General features: G+C 45.7%; 1 protein-coding gene and 1 long non-coding RNA gene across 4 annotated transcripts in view; one reads left to right on the forward strand and one right to left on the reverse strand.

Moving 5' to 3' along the window:
- Positions 1–10,433, forward strand: part of glra4a (glycine receptor, alpha 4a) — a 29,032-nt gene extending 18,599 nt beyond the window's left edge. The window contains exons 4-10 of one of the 2 annotated variants that reach the window (XM_076011736.1): positions 1,013–1,236; positions 1,900–1,982; positions 4,789–4,926; positions 5,083–5,297; positions 5,886–6,035; positions 7,348–7,452; positions 9,213–10,433. In XM_076011736.1, coding sequence (XP_075867851.1) covers positions 1,013–1,236; positions 1,900–1,982; positions 4,789–4,926; positions 5,083–5,297; positions 5,886–6,035; positions 7,348–7,452; positions 9,213–9,515 — 1,218 coding nt within the window. In that variant the 3' untranslated portion in view covers positions 9,516–10,433. The remainder of the gene's footprint in view (positions 1–1,012; positions 1,237–1,899; positions 1,983–4,788; positions 4,927–5,082; positions 5,298–5,885; positions 6,036–7,347; positions 7,453–9,212) is intronic. The other variant, XM_076011744.1, reaches the window with a different exon arrangement.
- The window catches only part of LOC142902061 (uncharacterized), an 85,626-nt gene extending 71,352 nt beyond the window's left edge, over positions 1–14,274 (reverse strand). For both annotated transcript variants that reach the window (XR_012929039.1, XR_012929038.1), the window contains exon 1: positions 14,161–14,274. This is a non-coding gene — a long non-coding RNA (uncharacterized LOC142902061). The remainder of the gene's footprint in view (positions 1–14,160) is intronic.
- Between the last annotated feature and the right edge of the window lie 4,684 nt (positions 14,275–18,958).

Here is an 18,958-nt window from a genome sequence, read left to right on the forward strand (position 1 = left end):
CTCATTTCTGTGTTTCCTGGAGCATACCAGTGCAACCTTGAGAGACCGCCGGGTCACTGACACGCTGATAATGAACTGTCCACTCTGCAATTAAAATGAAAAATTGGGGAAGTGAATGAATAAAGCAGGGTAGGGGGCGGCCGCGAGGACGTGCGGGAGAATGTCTGCATTTACAGCTGCTGGCTCAGCAACAATAAGGGATCCAAGGGCTGGAGAGTGTGTTGGGGGGGGGCCCTGAGGGCGAGACCCGCCGGTCAGGTCAGCCCTCGGAACGACAACACTAATGATGTCACTGTGTGCACTGGTGAAGCGTGCCTTTTAATTCAGAGAAATGAAGTGAACTAGAAAGGGAAGAACAATCTACAAAGCCCAAAGATGAATTCTGAATTAATTGCCGAGATTAGAAATATAATTTAATTACTCAAGTGTTCTGTCTGCAGGCTGGAGCCCATGTGCGTGGTAATTTTCGTCCTTGGCCTGGCTTGTGTTGCCATGTTGTGGCCCAGCAAAGCTCTTTGCCTACTGACTCAGTTTCTTTACAAATGTCTCGTAGTTACAGAGGGAGATCGGCAATACCTAGATCTTTATTTTTCCTCACATCAACAATTATAATTTAAAGGAATGTGTGGGAAAATGCAATTTAAAAAAGCATTTACGTTACAAATAAAAAGAAACAAAGTATAGAGCTCATTTACATACTTTTCATTTAGGATGCATTAAATGAGACAGAACGGGCTGCACAGTTGTTTCCATTCCGTGAAAAGTTGGTTTGTTGTCACTTAAAGGGCTAGAGAGGCTTGCAATTGGTATATGCTACTGTTTATTTTCAAGATTTTAAGGTGCAAGACAAAACATTTTAGGCTCATCAAGGTTTTTATATGTCAGCGAAAAAGCATCTTTGATGGACGATCTACCACTCTGAAGATGTTCTGAGGCAGAGCGATGCCTCCATCTGCACCGTACCATTCGCTGGTGATATATTTCCCCATAACCATCCCGAGTTTCTCCGCAGGACTACAGGCTTAACGTATTTCTACGGCAGAACTGGAATGACCCTCGCCTGGCTTACAGCGAATACCCGGACGACTCCCTGGATCTGGATCCGTCCATGCTGGACTCCATCTGGAAACCCGACCTGTTCTTTGCCAACGAAAAGGGGGCCAATTTCCACGAGGTCACCACAGATAACAAGCTGCTGCGGATTTTCCAAGATGGCAGCGTCCTGTACAGCATCAGGTGATCATGGCATCATGATGTACAGCTACACATGAATCCTCAGCTGTTCCTCCTCGCACTGTTGCGAGTTCACGTTACATCTCTGTGTACGACACAATAAGAGCTTCACTCGCAGTTAATCAGATGGCAGTGTGGTGTTTGTTCTTCGGCTGTAGAAAAAAATGACTGTGTCATCGTAGCAAATTGGTGTGTGTGTGTGTGTGTGTGTGTGTGTGTGTGTGTGTGTGTGTAAAGCACTACCAGGCCTTTTGTGGCCTCTGGGTAATGCATTTCAGCAGGTAATTACACTGCTTCCCTCCAGACAGGCTCCCGAATAGCTCTTCCCCCCTTTTTCTTCTTCTGAGATACATGAAGGCCACAACGGCACAACAAGTAAAAGCGGCGACGGCTGCACCAATTACTCTGGCATAAATGGTAGAGTTGTGCAGAGTGTCCATTCTGCTGTTCAGTCTCGTCGCGCATTTGATTGATTGCATTGTACACTTCATTATTTCCAAGCAAAGCATCTTGCTGCTGCTCTCTTCAGGACTCTTCTAATCTGTTTACCCTTTTAGTTCTTAGCGCTGTGGCTCTCTCTTTCTCCGACACACCCTTTTGCGCTTTTGACGCCGCCCCCCCTCTCTGCCCCTCTTCTCTTTTCCAATCTGTTTTTTTCTATCTCAGACTGACTCTCATCCTTTCCTGCCCTATGGACTTGAAGAATTTCCCAATGGACATTCAGACCTGCACCATGCAGCTAGAGAGCTGTGAGTCTTCCTTTCTTCTTCCCCTTCTTCTGTCCCCCCCGCTGACAGCTTTTCCTCTCCCCATTCTTTGCAATTTTCTACGCTTTTCCAAATATCCCACACTGCAAAGCATTGCAAAAAACTGCAATGTAAATATATCATTGTTTTACTATCAAAAGAGGTTTAAATGGATTTCTTTTCCAATGGTAATTCCCATTCCACAGATAATTAAAATGACTTGCATCCTTTTCACAGAAAAGAAAAGTACCTATTCAGTTCTTCAGAAGTATACTGTACTGATGGATAAAAGGCTCAGTGAGCCCCTTTAATTTTTGTTTCATTACTTTCCATTCCCTTGCACCAACCTTTTTATTAAAACTGAAAAATGTACTCAATGTACAAAAGGCACTTGAGACCATTTAGAGTGTTATTACATTAATAAAATGCAGAGGAAGCATAACGTTCTCTCCACTCACCCTTGTCCCACCTTTGGCAGAAAAAGTAAGCCCCTTGCCCCCATGAAACCAATTCCTGGGATATAAATAATAAATCTTTAATTTTAGATCCCTTTATTATACTGAAAAGTGACCCACCCTGTGTGCCCTGAGGTGACCTAAATTCCCATGAATGGGACAAAGGGGTTTGAGTGCCGATAGGGAGAAAACAGAGGCACACTTGTACCATGAAGCTGGCGCACCGTTTCAGAAGTGCTTCTGACAAAACGGCAGAACTCTGAGAAACACTGGTTATAGGTAACTACCGTCGCACTCAGTATCCAATTTAATAAGGTCAGGATCACTAGTAATGACCGTTTGGAAAAGGGCTAGACCTCAGTGTATTTATTAAGAATACAGAGCTAAAGAAAGAATTTCCAAGTACAGTGTCCTGATTTAACATAAACCACGTTTTAAAATGGTAAAGAGTGGGTTTCTGTTCCTGGAGCTCCCTTGGAAGCTTAAGCGTTGCCTTTAAAAAAGGGCTGACAGTGGCACAACCATATCCTCCTTTTTTCTTCCTGCCACCACCGGACTATAGGAAACGCCGTGTGATCAGCACGAGAATGTGGGAGCGAAGCGGGTGATGGGATCAGGAAAAGTCCAGTTATCTTTGGGGTTCAAGGGAGCTAAGGCCAATCGTCTTTGCTAGCCATTTATGCTCCGGGCTTATACAGTTATATAAAAAAATAAAACCAAAGAGCGGATTCTGCCTCACTGCGACACATCAAAGCCCCCTATATACGCAGCTTATTCCATTCCACTTTGCCCTGAGCCATCAGCGCCCATTAACCTCAAACATACTGAGTAACTTGCGCTGAGAACCTACAGCCAGACTAAGTTACTAAATCAATGGTGGGCGCATATGTTGAGGTGGTGCAACTTTTAAAAAAAAATAAATAATCACATTCCATACAGCTGAGGAGTTCGGATGCACAGTATAGAGGAATACCCTCCTGTATATAGCAGGAGTACATTGGCATTCCCCTTGACTGTTCCGTGCATGATGCATGAAGGATTGTGAATTCACCTCATGGACAAGATATGTGTGTTTAGTGGTGGGTATTTTTTTCCCCCCGCATGTGAGGATAGGTTATTATTCGTAACATCTTGAATTATTGATGTCTTTGTGATACGGCCCCTAAAGGGTCCCAGTAGACCTCAGTGGCATTCAGATGTGCTGGGGAAAGCGCGGTGGTTGTTGCGTGCGCTATGCATTTTTAATACACACTATGATCGAGGAACCGAGAGAAGAAGTGCAAAACCCCTGAGAGGAGCCAACCAATCAACCGTGTGCCGAAGACAAATAATTAGACCTACTGCGAGGGCCCGGATTTTCTCCAACCCAACTGCATATCCACCTGCAAAATTTAGACTTAATTAGACTTGCAGCGAATCCATTGATTAGTCACAGTGTGGACGGCGTTGTGCATGGCAAAGATTCTAGTCGGGCGACTGTGCATCGGCCACCGTCGGGCAGATACGCTCCACGAGTCCTCCCTGCTGCTGCTGTGACCTTCTGAGCCGCGACAACATGACTAGCTGTGCTGCGTGACCTTTGCTGTGACAACACGATGGCAGAGGATAGCTGCTAGCTGGACAAATGGGCATCGCCACAATTACCTTCTCTCCCCCCCCTCATTAAGCAGGGTTTCTGATGTTTCTGCTGCACAGATGCGTCGCTATGGCAACGGGATTTCAGCCAAGAGTTGGGGCGCAGCAGATAAGTTTTAAGAGGGAAGGCGGCGAGTGATAAAGAGCCCTTATTGGACAGTGCAGTGGAGCACTTGAAGAGTCTGGAGAGGAAATAAATGCACTGTGAAGAGTATTGTCAGCCTGACTCTTTAACAAGCAAGATACTGTATTGTAACAATATTTGTCCTCATAGTCAGCGTGTAGTTTGGTCAAATGTTGGGTTTTTTTGTCAAAAAAAATTGTCTCTTTACAATTTGCATGACGTAGTGCATTTGCAATCAGCAGAATTATAATTCGGTAAACTCTTTAGTTTTGCCACTTAAAATCCATCCATTTACTGCTACACCAGCACTCAGGGTCTCTGATGGTCCTGGAGCTTTTCTGAGCTGTCCTCAGGCAAAGGCGGAGTTACACTGTGGACAAGTTGCCAGTTTGTCACAGGGCCAGATGGAAACCAAACAACCATTCGTACACGCAGTCACACCTGCGGCCAGTTTAGATTCCTGCTCGCATGCATTTTTCTTTTTTTTTGGACTATGGGAGGAATCCAGATAACCCACACAAACATGCAAAGTCCACACAGAAAGGCCCCAGACCCCAATGCCATCCCTTCATGGTCGTCTTGCTTTTCTCTGCAGTTGGCTACACCATGAACGACCTGATCTTCGAGTGGCTCTCTGAGAACCCCGTCCAGGTGGCCGATGACCTCATGCTCCCGCAGTTTGTGCTCAAGGAGGAAAAGGATTTGGGCTACTGCACCAAGTATTACAACACAGGTACTGGGGCCTGTGGTTGGGGTACAAACAGACTACATCCCTACACCACTGAGGTTCTCAAGACGTTTTGTCACAAGCAATCTACAACCCAATCTCTATGTCATCTCTAAAACCAGAACAATCCAATTGCATAAAAAACACACAATGTCTTTGAAGGCAAATTCACATGCATCGAGGTGAAGTTCCACCTGGAGCGCCAGATGGGATACTACTTGATCCAGATGTACATACCGTCCCTACTCATCGTCATCCTGTCTTGGGTGTCCTTTTGGATAAACATGGACGCTGCACCAGCCAGAGTGGGACTGGGCATCACCACTGTGCTGACCATGACCACACAGAGCTCCGGCTCAAGAGCTTCTCTCCCCAAGGTGAGTCTGGATGGTCACGTGACAAAGATGTTGCATGGTTTGTTGGTGAGCTCGTCATTCTTATCCGTCAATACAAGGAGCTCTCCATTTTATGAATGAATGGAAATAGTTACACAACTAGATAGCTAAATGCTTCTTTAGATTCACAGCTTCATGGACTCTGACACCAGCTACCCGTGGTCAGGCGGACACCAATTCACAGGTGTCCAGACATGTGCAGTGACATTCACTCATCACAACTTCGCAGAGTAGCGCCCTTATGGGTTTGTTTTTTTTTTCCACCGTCTTTTGTTCACGGCTCCTTGGTTCATTGGCAGGAATTCCCACACAATTCTGCCCTGGTCCACTTTGACGTGACTTCCCTCACGAGCGGCACGTCCCGGGCACTCCTCGGGGTCGCACTCGTGACTCATCCCGTGGCTGTGTGTCAGCCGCTCACAACCCACTGACTCATTATAAGTCATCCCCGTATTTCCTAAGATGTGTGTCAGTGCATGCCGAAGGAGCCGGGCTGGACCGGGAAGACCGTGAATGACCCACATATTGTCCATTAGCCCCCCCACTGACGTGTGACGTGTCCCTTCCTAGGTGTCTTATGTGAAGGCCATTGACATTTGGATGGCGGTGTGTCTCCTGTTTGTGTTTGCCGCCCTGCTGGAGTACGCCGCAGTCAACTTTGTCTCGAGGCAACACAAGGAGTTCATCAGGCTGAGGAAAAAGCAGCGGCAGCAGAGGATAGTAAGTGTTGACTGTGCACACACACACACACACACACACACACACACACACACACACACACACACACACACACACACACACACACACACACACACACACACACACACACAGACACACACAGACACACACACGGCTAGCCCCGATCATCCACCTCAATAAAACCAATGACAGACGCAGCGAATGATATAGTGACGCCCACTGCGGCTATACGGCGCAAAGTTGAAGGTTGTTTCTGCCTGCAGGTACTAATGTGACCCCCTTTCAGTCCATAAATCTCCTTGCAACTATGTTGACAAAGACAAAGTACCTCTACCACCACAGCACAACCCAACAAATTTGAATTTAATTCAAAGATGGAATAATGACGTCAAAAAACAGATTAAGAGGGAAATGGGATCTGTTTGAAAATGTGTGATTGTAACGCCTTTGTTTGATTGTTAAGAATCTTAAAAAGACTTGTCTATCTTGAAATATACTCAAAAGGTTACTAATTAATCACGCTGTCATTTGTCAACTAAATACTCCCACTAATGATTTTCAAGGTATAATCATCGCATGAAGACGACTAAGCAAAAAGTAGAGTCCCTTGAAAAAGACAAACATGTTTTTTAAGAACCCCGTCTGGCAGGCTGTGCAGCTTAATGAATCCAGGATCAGAGTGGCCCCACAGGTAGACTGGGCTGCCTGCCCTGCCCAGATCAATGCAGTCGGTCACAGCTGGTTAAAAGGAAGGGCTTTCCAGGTCTGTAAAAAGAAGGTTTAATGTGTGTGTACAAAAGAGTCAGCAGGGAGTGTGAGTCTCAGATTGACAGACTTTGAAGGCAGCACCTCAGTGTTCCGGATCTCTGGCTCTGGCCAAGCTGCAAAGCCGTGGTCAAGCACGCCGCACCCACATTCATCCGCAGAAATTACAAAACTGTTCAAAGTTAAACAGACAGCTTCCGTTCCCAGCGGTAGAAGTGACTCCAAGTCGCTGTTGAGGATTCTTTGTTCGTCTTCAACGCGACAGCGGCAGATAATTCCCTCTATTATCACACCCAGCGCCTCTTTAATTAAAAGCTCTGCCGAGTGTCTGCATGAGTTTGTTGTTTGAATTTAAAAGGTTGAATCTTTAATGACTTTATTTTTGGCAGACAGGTAGTTTTTTTTTCCTCCCCGTGCTTTCATTTCAATGCATCGCAGTAAAATGCCAAGCGGGTGAAACACTAATGAATCTTCCTGAAATAAAAGACCAAGCCTGGTTTTTAACCCCTGTGAGACGGAACAGGGGATGATAATTCTGTGCATCTTTGTGCCTTCCTCTTCTATGGAGGTTTTCGCCAGTCACCTGGGGAGCGTCGAGTCGTTGCGCAAGGCGAACGACGTGCCTGGCAACAGCACCAGCTACAGGAATCTGCACTGCAGCATCTGTGCCAGGGTAAAAACATGAACCCAAGCTCCAAGTCAACCCTGTCATCCCGACTTCAAGCCCCAATTTGTGACAACCTGTCCTGCACTGCAACCTTTTCCTGTTCTTTTAACCTCCGACCCAACCCGACTCCGAACCCTGCTTGTCGTCCATTTTTAACCCTTCAGACTCCCTCTTCACCTCCAGCCTGAACACCCTAATGTTTTTTTTCTTCCATTTTGTACAAGTATGAAGACTTTCCTTGTCGGAAAGTCCAGAATATCACAGATAATATCCTAAGGGAGGAAGAGGGCGTACCGGAGGAGTATGTCAGCAGAACAGAGCACTACAAACAGGAAGGAATCCTAGAGTGGGAAATTATTCCAGCGCATCATTAATCTCAATCAGTTATTCTGTTTTGCTTATGGAGAACTTTTTAAGAAATCAAATGTGGCTGAAAATGATTTCCAACCTGATGGCACAACACACGAAGGAAAGGAAGAAAAACTGCTGTTGGTTCGTGTAACCTCCAGAAGATCATTTTCTTCTCCATTGAATTAAGTCAACATATTTTTTTACCTTCCCTCCACCTCTGCTAAATATTCAAACCATCCCTGATCAGGCAGGAGGAAACATCCACCTCCACAGAGCATAATGCGCTAATCAGCGCACTCGCAGGCTAATCTTATGCCAAGAAATCACAAAGCGTGCGGCTGCTACGAGCGCCTATTATCTTTAGAGACGCACGCCATTAGGCCTCTAGGACATGGCGCGGCGTGCAGGACGGCGTGGGAAGCGTAATTAAGCGGTGACAAGTTACAACCCCCTGCGACACCTGCTGCGCGGGGCAATTTGTCAGGGCGGTGGCGCCTCGTTAGCAACCGTCAAGTTACTTACCAGACAGGAGAGTGATGATGCAAAAAAAAAAAAAAAAAAAAGAAGAAGAAGAAGAATGAACACTGTGGAAAATGAGCTGAGGCCTGGTTTGCCAATTTGACTGGCCAACCAGCACGAAGGTGTGAGTGACAGCAGATCACCCGACACCTGCCAATGAAGTTTGGGTGCAAAGAAGGAGCGTCCAGAGCTTCACTTTTCACACTGACGACTTCTCATCCGATTTAGACGGCACGTCTGTGGAGGGCGGTCAGGGTTTGGACACATGTCTATTAATATTCTCTGCAGAGGGCGGAGACAGCGTCTCCTTAACTGGGACCAAAAAAAAAAAAAAGGAAAAAGACAGAAGAAAGCGCCGCCATTCATCAAAGTAAAAGTCAAGATCAGGACTTTTTATTAATAGGAATTTTAAAAAGGCCCATTATAGCGCAGGCTTTGAAAGGGAGCTGCAAGGAGAGCTGGAGGTTAATTCTGTGATTAACACTCAGAATTAGAAGTTCTTGCTGCTAATGATTTTGCCCTTTGTTAGCCTCCTTTTGTGCCAGAGAACCCCGAAAAGTCCAATTTGTTAAGGTGAGTTTGTTTGAGGCTTTGACCCTGGTTAGAAATATGTTCCAGGAGAACACCTCCATGGCCAATTCTATGGGCCCAGCAGTCATGTGGGTCCGCAGATGATACCATTATTAATACACTTTGTATGGTAGGAGGGCCCGAACTGATATTTAGGGCCCAGAATTGCTGGTCGTGCCGCGGCTCGTGAAATTTTCTCACAAAGAAATTCCTTCAGAGGTAACCACCAAAGTGTACCACCAAAAAGAGAACTACTGCAACAAAAAAAACAGACATGGGAATTTTAGGATGTGTAAAAATCTTTCACTATGTTCTTGACGCCACAGGAGGAGGAGCTGGTGAGGGACAGCCGCGGCTTCTACTTCCGGGGTTACGGACTGGGTCACTGCCTGCAGACCAAGGACGGTGCCACGGTGGAGGGGCCCAGCGTGTTCACACCGCCGCCGCCACCGCCGCCGCCGCTCACCATATGCGACCGAGACATGCTGCACAAGCGCTTCGTGGACCGGGCCAAGCGCATCGACACCATCTCCAGAGCCTTTTTCCCCCTGAGCTTCCTCATATTCAACATCTTCTACTGGATCACCTACAAAGTGCTGCGGCACGAGGACATCCACGCAAACTTGTGAAGGGCTCGCCGCGTTTTAGCTCTTTGGTTTTTTATTTCTTCTTCTTCTCCTCCCACTCTTCTTCTTCTCTCAGAACCAAAACTGCCTGTTGGATCTACATTAAAGAGGAGGAGCTGTGCCAAGAGGCATACGTGTATATGCTTCACTGCTCAAAACTTTGTGCTCAGGTGCGTCTTCAGGATCTCGGCTTTGTGGATTTGGGGCTGGTCTGGTTTGTGTTTGCCTTTGTTTTCAGCCTCGCTTTGGGTTCGTTTGGATCAGTTGGAAAAAAAAAAAAAATAATAATAATAATAATAAAAAAAAATATATATATACCGCTGTTACTTGTGGGTTTTGGGGGAGTTTGAGACGATGAGAGTTCTCGCAGGGTGACAAACTGACTTGAATTTTGACACTACGCATCTTTGAATGAATGTTTTTTAAAACTTAAAAAAAAATATTGTAAAAAAAAATATTTAAAAAGGTAATTTTTTTAAAAATCACCTTTACGTTGTCATTTAGGTACCGACGTGTGTGTGTGGGAGATACACAGGCCTTGATATAAGTATCAATATTGGTAGGTTATGATCATTTAAAACAAATGTACGTATGTGTGTGTATAAAGTGTACATAAGACGAGCCTTTCATTTAACTGCACAAAGCACAAATATGTATTTCTCCCATATTAATTTAAATAAATTGTTATTCTGCCGAGGAGTCTCATGGTTTGTTCGTCCGCCGCTGAGGATTTGCTTGCTGCTCAGGCTGTGTACAGGAAGCGCCAAAGAAACTTGTAGAATATGCACAGTGAACATGATTATTTTTCATTTTCATCCCTGCAAAAGACCCCCATGGACTCTCTGAATCCCCCAGAGGGGAGGGGAAACACTCAGCTGCTCAGTAAAGCAAACTGCTGCAAATGCAAAAAAAAAAATTAAAAAAAAAAATCGATAAATAAAGAAATAGGCGGTTCACATCATCGAGTCCATGTGAAGCCGCACAAATGAGGCCTGGGATGAATTTGAGCGTATACGGCATGAGGAAATTAGACGCTGCCATTTCATTCGCAGCCCTCTGGAGTGATTTTGGCAGGAGGGTGCAGGAGAGCGAGGTCCCCATTTGGCAGCCACCGTGTTTTTGTTTTGTTTTTGTTAAGCAGACGGTTGTTTTATCAACTAATGAGTTTGGAAAAAAAGAAAAGAGGTTTGGTGTTTCGCCGCTAATGACATTCAGAGTGGCAGCTGGGGCCCCACTGTCCTTATGACTCCAATTCTAATTCCACTGTGTGTACCATGCACCTCCACAGGTAATGAAATCTCCCACACACGCACACGTCGTTGCTCAAGAATGCCTTTGTTTCCATTTGTCCCTCTATTGATATTTCAAAAAGAATCCAGTTTTTCTTATTATTCATTCCTGTAGCCGAGGAAAAGCTGAGATTAAGAAAACTGAATTTTTTTTTCTCATGAAGGTTCGCCAATGCTGACTCGACAAAGCCATTCAACATAAACCAGTCTGATAAGAGCACAACGACAAGTAGGATAATGCTGACATTGACTGGACAAAGGAGTGGCAGGGAAAATGGGGGAAACACCTCGAGCTTTGTATGTTTTCTTCCTCCAATAACACATTCAACAAATACCAAAGACAAATATCAATATCAAAGACAAACGGCCTGATGCTCGTTTTGTCTCATTATGGGGGGAAATAAGGAGCTTTTCTAAATCCACAGGCCTCCACTGACAGCCAGAGCACACGGCCGTCATTCCTGACACACAAGAGCAGCGTGTGGTGGAAGACTGATGGATTCCAATAACGCAGGATCTCCAGTCTGGCGGTCGGACTGGCACGCTTTGCCTTGCTTTGCTTTGCCTTCCCAGAGGTGTGAAGGCTTGTGAGGGAGCGCAACTCTTCTCGCGACCAGTGTCTTCACATCGACACCGCCCCCGACACACACACTCACACACACACACACAAATAAAAACAAGCGCTAACACAAGCTATCTAGCTGTCAAATCAATAAAGTAGAGCTCCTCTGACACCCTGTTGTGTTCGGACGCTCGTCCGGCCTTCGCTGTGCACAAATGGACACACAACAGGCGGGAAAGCGAGACGGAATGCACTTTTGACGTAACCGTTGGTCATCGTGTCGAAGCCGTTTTCCCTCTCGGGGATAATCAACATGCACCCCCCACCCTACCCCACCAGCCACCCGCCTCATTCCAGCTGAATGTCAATGGTGCCAAAGCTAAAACTAATGCGTGAGCTTGAGAAAAGGACTCCAGGACCCGCAATCAATAGCGCTGTCCCTCAGAGCGTCTTCTTTTCCATTCCAAAGCACAAACACACACACACAAAAAAAAATTACACAGACTAAAACTGCACTGCTCCATGTGTGATATTCACGCTTCATAAAATTTTACGTGGTTTGTCACAATGGCCGTTATCTTTCAGCTACGGCCTTTTCGGATGCGTTTGAAAGGCATCAATTGGCACGAAATGGAAAAAAAAATACATATTGACAAAGTCACTGAAAATACATCACTATTGTGTTATCATTTGCCAACAGTGGTGGCTGCTGGTCTTTCAAACAGGGAATACTCATTTCCGGCCTGCGTCACAAAATTTGTCCATTTGCACGTCGATTCTGTCGTTTCAAGAAAGTGCTGTGCGGGAAAGCGGAAGGGCAGATCAAAATATTGATTTGCTGCAAAAGGAGGCTCTGCTGCGACAGAATTAAAGTACAAAGAAAACGTACTGTTGGCCACGTCTCTGGAGGAAATAATCTTAGGGTTGTGTTGTCTGGTCAAGAGATGAATGAAAGAGCAGTTAAGACAGCGGTGTTGCCATGTAACATTTGACAAGATGATCATTCTGTTGGGGACACTGAACCCTGATGCATGATGTAAAGTTAAATAAAACTATTTTTCGATGAAACAAGCCTTTCAACCCGAGATCCATAAATTCTAGTGAAATCTGAAAGAAACACAAGCTGATTAAAAGTTCCTCCAAGGCCAAAAGCATTCACTCATTTACAGTAGGATGATTCTCTGCAGTCTGACACATTAAAAAGCAGCCCACGTATCTAACAAGCAACCTGTGAACTTTAACAATGTAAAAAAGAAAAACAAAAAAAATAGATGCAGCTGTGTCACGCTGTCCTTCCCCTCAAGACGGTAAATACACCAACGACCATCCAAGAAGGTCAAAAGCTACATGACCAACCTTTTTTTTTTTTTTTTTTCAATTCAATACTGTGGAAAGACTTTCGTCTTCTCCCTCCTTTTTTTAATCTCTGGAGTTATGAAGTCAGGAAACATACATCCTCCGCCTACATCCTCTGGAGGGGAAAAAAACACTCGCATTCCAAGCGGCACTTGGGAAAAACTCCTCCTTCAGTAAACTTATATCAGAAATCCTATGTGGGATTAATTTCCACTAATCCCTCGATGCATTTCTACAATTCAGTAATTCCAAACATCAGAGGGAAGCCATACAGCTGGGAAGAGGCACCAGCTCGGGGGCTCTCTGTGCAGATAAAGCCTGTATACAGTGCTCGCAGACCGCCGTGCTCACCACATTTCCATTGTTGCGCAAACTGGAGAAACAAGGAATTTGCCACCTCTTCACGAAGAGGACGGGCGCCGCTCGGAATTACATCACACCCCCGCGTTCAGGAAGAAAGTCTACAAGTTTGAAAAGAGACGCAGAATTTCTTGGCGGGAAGCGAAGCCTGAAAATTGAATTATAGTGCGATGGCAGTTCGTTAGACTGCGTGCAATAAAAAAATAAAATCTGAAAGAAAAATATATATTCAAGCACAGCGTAGTGATTTAGCGCACGTGCGCGGCGCAGGAGATATTTATTCATGAGAGCAGTTGTGGGTTTTCGCACGCCTCGTGAAATTTAACATCGTCAATCACGACGCGGCCGCGTTATTTCTCAGCGACGGCCTTTTCGCTTGCAGTTTAAAAGGCTCAGCGAGTCAAATCTGATGGAATTCTGAAAACAATACGTTACTTTTTATTGCATAAAATCACTGGAATACAATACAACTTGCATAATGCATCACTTGCATGAAGCAGAAATGTACCGTTTGGGCACCTAAGTGGCCTAAACTAACCACAAACGATGCTTCAGGATGCGCGTGTGCGTCCCCCCCCACCCCCCCCTTGTTTCCCTCCCTCAGCCACCGTGCCGTCCTCTCAGGCCTGTGAAATGGTAAACGGAGGGTTTTCCCTCCACTTCTTTCTCGGCCCCGTCTATCACACACGTCTCACACGGCGGTGAGAACCCCGGGAGATCGAAGGAGAGGAGACAGCTCACAGACCAACCCTGCCGCTCTGGACAGCGAGTCACTTCCTGGACGCTGTCTGGAGGGGAGGGAGGGGAAGGAGGGGACAGCCCAGGCGGGCAGCACTGGCTGCATGCTGCAGATGTGTTTGCGCGTGCGTTGCCAGCGACGAGACAGGGGGTTCCACACTATTTCGGGGGCCAAAGCCCCTCCTCCGCTCCAAGCCATTCAAAAAAGAACAGAGAAAAGAGTTTGCCGGAGCGTTTTTCTGGATTGCAGATCACAGAAAACCGGCCATACTTTGCAAACAAACCCTGCATGGCCATCCTGCCATCACATTGCTCATCCACGCTTGACTACAGGATCTCTTACCTTTTCAGTCGTCGGGTCGTCTCTGCTCTCTAGGCGGCGTCCGTTCATGTTTATTCCTTCACAGGGTAACTTTCATTAAAAAGTTTGCAAAAATTAAAAAAAATAATAATATATGTAAATATATATATATATATCCATGTGCTTTGGTTTTTCTTTTTCACAAATGTTGGTCACGTTCAGTCTGTGGCAAGGGGCAAAGGGCCCGGGTGGGCTTCGAACCCCAAACTCTTGGGTACTAGTCATGCACGCTCAGCAGCGGACCTTCAACTGTCACAAGTCTTCCGCTTCCTAAACCAGCTGCTGCAGCCTTCTAATTAGCAATCAGGTTAATTAGATGCAGGTGTGTGACGCTGCGCTGCTGCTGTCACACCTGGAGGAGGAGCAGAACAATGCAGAGGGGGTAGCTCCGCCCCCTGACCACACCCCTACTTAGCTCTCACTGCCGGTGCTTTGCCATTGATTAAATAATAGACTTAACTTTTTGAAAAAATGAAAAAGTTGTAACAGAATAATCTGGACTCAATTGACCAGAGGTCAAAGGTCAGAGATCTTGATGAGCATCTGAATCATTTTAACAGCTTTGCTACTCTCAATAATATAGATTTCTTTTTTTTTTTTAACTGCAGCAAAACCAAACTGTAGTCAGTAATAGTTATGACCAGTGAGCTATTATTGGATGTTTACACTTTTAATAACAGTAACCATTTTTATATTTTTTTTATTTTTGCACATTTGTGATTATTTTTCATGTACATCTCAATGTATGTGGTACTTGTCATTCCCGTGAGTTCCTTGCTCACCGCCTGGTGGAGGCGGAGGCTTTGCTGCATCTTGACATGGGCCTCACTGTTCTGACTGAAGGCACAGACCCAGACCCCAGTCGACGTGCCGCCTTCACAGGAAGCAATAAAGGCAGAGGACGAGGATCGGAGCGGCCTGGCACATCGGCGTGGCAGGGCGGGGGTGCGATGATGTGTGTTGTGCATGACACCTGCTACTGTGGGGGTTCAAACCTGTGAAGGCGAGATAGCGGCCGAACTGCAGCGGCCAGCCACAGGTTACTGGAGTTCACAGAGAGATCACGGCGAACTGGGAAGGCAGCGAGGTCTGAGAGCGCCCCCTGTCGGCCGAGGCTGATGAAGCTAGTCGCAGTTTTCTTTTTTCTTTTTTTCAGGACATGAATGTGTTTCTAGCCAATTCTGCTAAATTTCAGATAAGGCTATCGGGCCCAAACATTAGCATGTGGTTTGACATGGCCAAGTAAATGGATGTAATAAGAGGTCCTCAAGATTTGTGTGTGCTACCTACTTGCTAATGGACACTGAAGCGATGTGGATTTTGGTTTAGCACCACAGTACAAAGTAGAGTGGAGGTGAATCCTTTCCAGGAGCTAACTGCTAAATTTCCATTTGCTGTTTCTAATGCAATAGTTCAAAAAGTCCATCACGAGTTTGGCAACTCATCTGCTTTGTTGACCTGAAAACAAAAATATCAGCATTTGTGCACTCTCACTCCTCCTCCCCACCACCACCACCACCACACACACACACACGCAAGCATCATAGCAGGGCTTTGTGACCGACTCAGAGATCTCTGCTCTGATGGGGACACACTGTGACAATTCCACAAAGGTCACGTTCGTCGCCGCTAATTAATAGCGGGAGGAAAAACGAAAAGTCCCTATGTTAAATATCACGTGTGCCGCAGGATGATAATGAACGCTCGCGACGCCTGCTAAGGTTAGCCTCTCCCTTGTTTGGCTGGCAGGTCAAAACGCTGGGCGGCGCCCGCGGGACCCCGTCAGTCGGCTCCTCGCTCGTCTTCTCTCCTTCGCGGGGCTCAATTAGCATGAGAGCAAACAGGTTGACCCCCGTATGTCTCATATGCATAATTTAGTCGTGATTCTTTTTAAAGGTTGAATTAATTTCAAAGCAATATAAACCACAAGCTAAATTCTCTTTGAACTTGATTAATAAAATATGTCTGATTTGAAATACAAACATGTCTGTCTTGGAGGTTCATTTGGAGTCTTGGCACATTCAGTGGACAAGGCGTCCTATCGCACCAGCTTCATTTTAGAGGTCCTGCGTTGTGCAAAATTGATTTTACCAGTTTTCAAAACAATAGTTTGTCTGTGGCCTTTTACTGAACTCTCCAAGAAAAAGTAATTTCCTTTTTTTTTATCATTATTTTGTTTTGCTGGCTTTACTTTTCGGAAAGTGTGAGCAAGAAGACTCTGGTAGCCAGGACTTTGTGATGTCACAAAGGGCAGTGTTATCTTTTCCATGCAGTTAGTGGCAACATACCCAGCCAGGTGTTGCTTCTGTTTTACCAGTGAATTTGCTGGGGGGGGTAAACAAGGGGCTAAATTTCCTGTTTCCTGATATTTAACCTGATATTTATACTGACATAAATATTTTTTAAACATTTTTTTAATCCCAGATCCAGCATATCTGGTGAAGCTGTGAACTTGGACAGAACGGTGGACTTTGAACATTTTGTGAAACCCCAACTGTCACCGTCTGCACCAGGCATGAGGTGAATATTTAGGACTGAAGGGGAAAAATCCACCTTTTCCCGACTTACTCAGCTGGTCCAGGGGTCGAGTCAGGATGCCTCTGGCTGCGACATCATCAGTGACCTCTTCAGCGGTGTGATGACAGTGAGTGGCTCTCCTGGTGCTGCAGCTGCCTCTCCTCTGCCACTGTTGGTGAACGATGACGCATTTTCTTCCCTGCTCTGGACAACAAAGAGCCGTCTGCGATGACAACGCAGAACACTTTGACGCACTGGTTTTGCAGAAAGAGGAGTGAATTTGTCGGGGGTCTGGTATTATTCTCTCATCATTTTTCTACATGCATATTTTTTTTGAATTCAGAATCAGAGATGCATTAAGGAATTTGCCTATGGTAACTTCTTTCAATATAAATGAGCCGAAAACTGAAACTGTGACAAAAGAAATGATCTTCCCACCATCCCCCACTGGCCACTCCAGGACTCACCATTAAGACTCAGATCAGTTGCTGTGCAGCTTCTTGGTTTGGTGTGTCAGAAGTTTCCACTTCTGGTTAAACTTTTGTTTTGCCCCTCTCCCCTGTCAGGCCACCGACACTTAAGAAAACATGGAAAGTCTTGACAGCAAACCCAACACGTACCCTGTGTCTTGTTGCCTTGGAAACAAAAGGCCTGCTAAGAGGGTTCACACTGGTGGGGTGGGGGGAGGCAGCCGCTCTGTGGGAGTGTGTGTGCATGTTAGTGTGCGTGTGTGCGTGTGAGAGAGAGACAGAGAGAGAGAGAGAGAGAGAGAGAGAGAGAGAGAGAGAGAGAGAGAGAGAGCATATGATGCATGATGCATCTTCTGTTGCGCTGGAATGACGAGACAACGTGTTTAAAGAAGACTGCTGGCGCTCTGCTGTCAGCCAGCACGCCGCCCCCTACGTTCCTCCTCTGGAGCTGCAGCCGTCAGCAGCGCGAGCAGCGTCTGCAGGAGAAAAAAATAAATAAAACAAAACAACAAGCACATCTTTCTTTCCCGGCTCAGAGTTGAGCCGCGAATCCCGAAGGGGGCGGGGGGTGCTCGCTCCCACTACTACCTATTCAGCGTCCGCTGGTAAATTATGGTCTGTCCCAATCAGTTACCCGCTGCGACGCACACCTCATGCAAGCGAGCGTGTCGTTGCCGTGACCACACGTGCGTAAAAACTGCTATAGCAAACTTGCAATTTTCCATCCCCGGCAATTCCCGATGATGTGTGGACATTAAATACAGAGCCGAGTGCCAGAAACGTCCCCGAGCACGAGACATTTGTCAGGTGTTCCTGCAGGTCGTGCGAAGGCGGTAAGATGTTGTTTTTTTTTTTTTTTTGAGCTGAATCTGCAACAAAACCAACCGACTTCCTGCACCTGCGTTTTCATAGTGCAATAAACTGACACGTCGCTGACAAATCACTTGTAGTCCACTTATGAATTTGAATTTGAATTTGAATACATTTATTGTCATTGTTCATGAACAACAAAATTAAAAACAGTTTCAATTGAAGGCCAGGATTGTCGCCTGCAAAATGTTCAAATTGTTGCATCAGGGTTTGTGTTTGGATTTTTTTTTTTTTCGCCCCCTTTCTATTTGCCAGAGGACCTTTCCGCTCACTTTCCACCAATCCCTGATCTGCAACTGCATAGCAGATGGAACTGAAGTCCCACAGACAAACAGGCGCACTGCTCTACAATTCTGTTGTTGCTTTTTTGTTGCAACTCTGCAAAAACTAAATCTGAGCAAGCTGGGGTTGTTTGGGTCCGCCGAATTCCAAAATGTCTGCACCTTTTGTTTGGGACTTTGTTAAATAATTTAACCCCACCAAACAAAGTAGGTTGCCCCGTCCTCAAATGGGTTTCTCGTGGGTGCACTCAGGTGAGAGTCTACCTTTTTAAGTAACTTTTAAGAAGAAAAAAAAACCCGGCAACAATAGAAAACACTGAAGTTCACACACCATTCAACAAAATGCTTTTTTGGTTGTTCTGCTGAGTTGTGTCAGCAGTCACAACCTCTTCATCTCTGGATAATTAAAGAGCTGTGAATAGGCTTTGCTCATTTGTGCCTATTTTGCAAATCAACTGTGTTAAAAATTTTTAGCATTTTCCAGAAATTGATTCTAATAGGCTGAGTGGGAAAAAAAATCCATCTTGAATCCATGTATCTTGCCTTTTCAAGCGTTGCAAAGCTTAACGGCTGGGCGCAACAGGGGTGACGATAATCTCCAACGTGTTAGCATGTTGGCGATTTCACAGGTCAGTAAACAAA

Source organism: Nelusetta ayraudi, unplaced genomic scaffold, assembly GCF_046127955.1.
Source record: "Nelusetta ayraudi isolate G7.1 ecotype Tasmania unplaced genomic scaffold, CSIRO-AGI_Nayr_v1 ptg000005l, whole genome shotgun sequence".
NCBI classification, from domain to species: domain Eukaryota; kingdom Metazoa; phylum Chordata; class Actinopteri; order Tetraodontiformes; family Monacanthidae; genus Nelusetta; species Nelusetta ayraudi.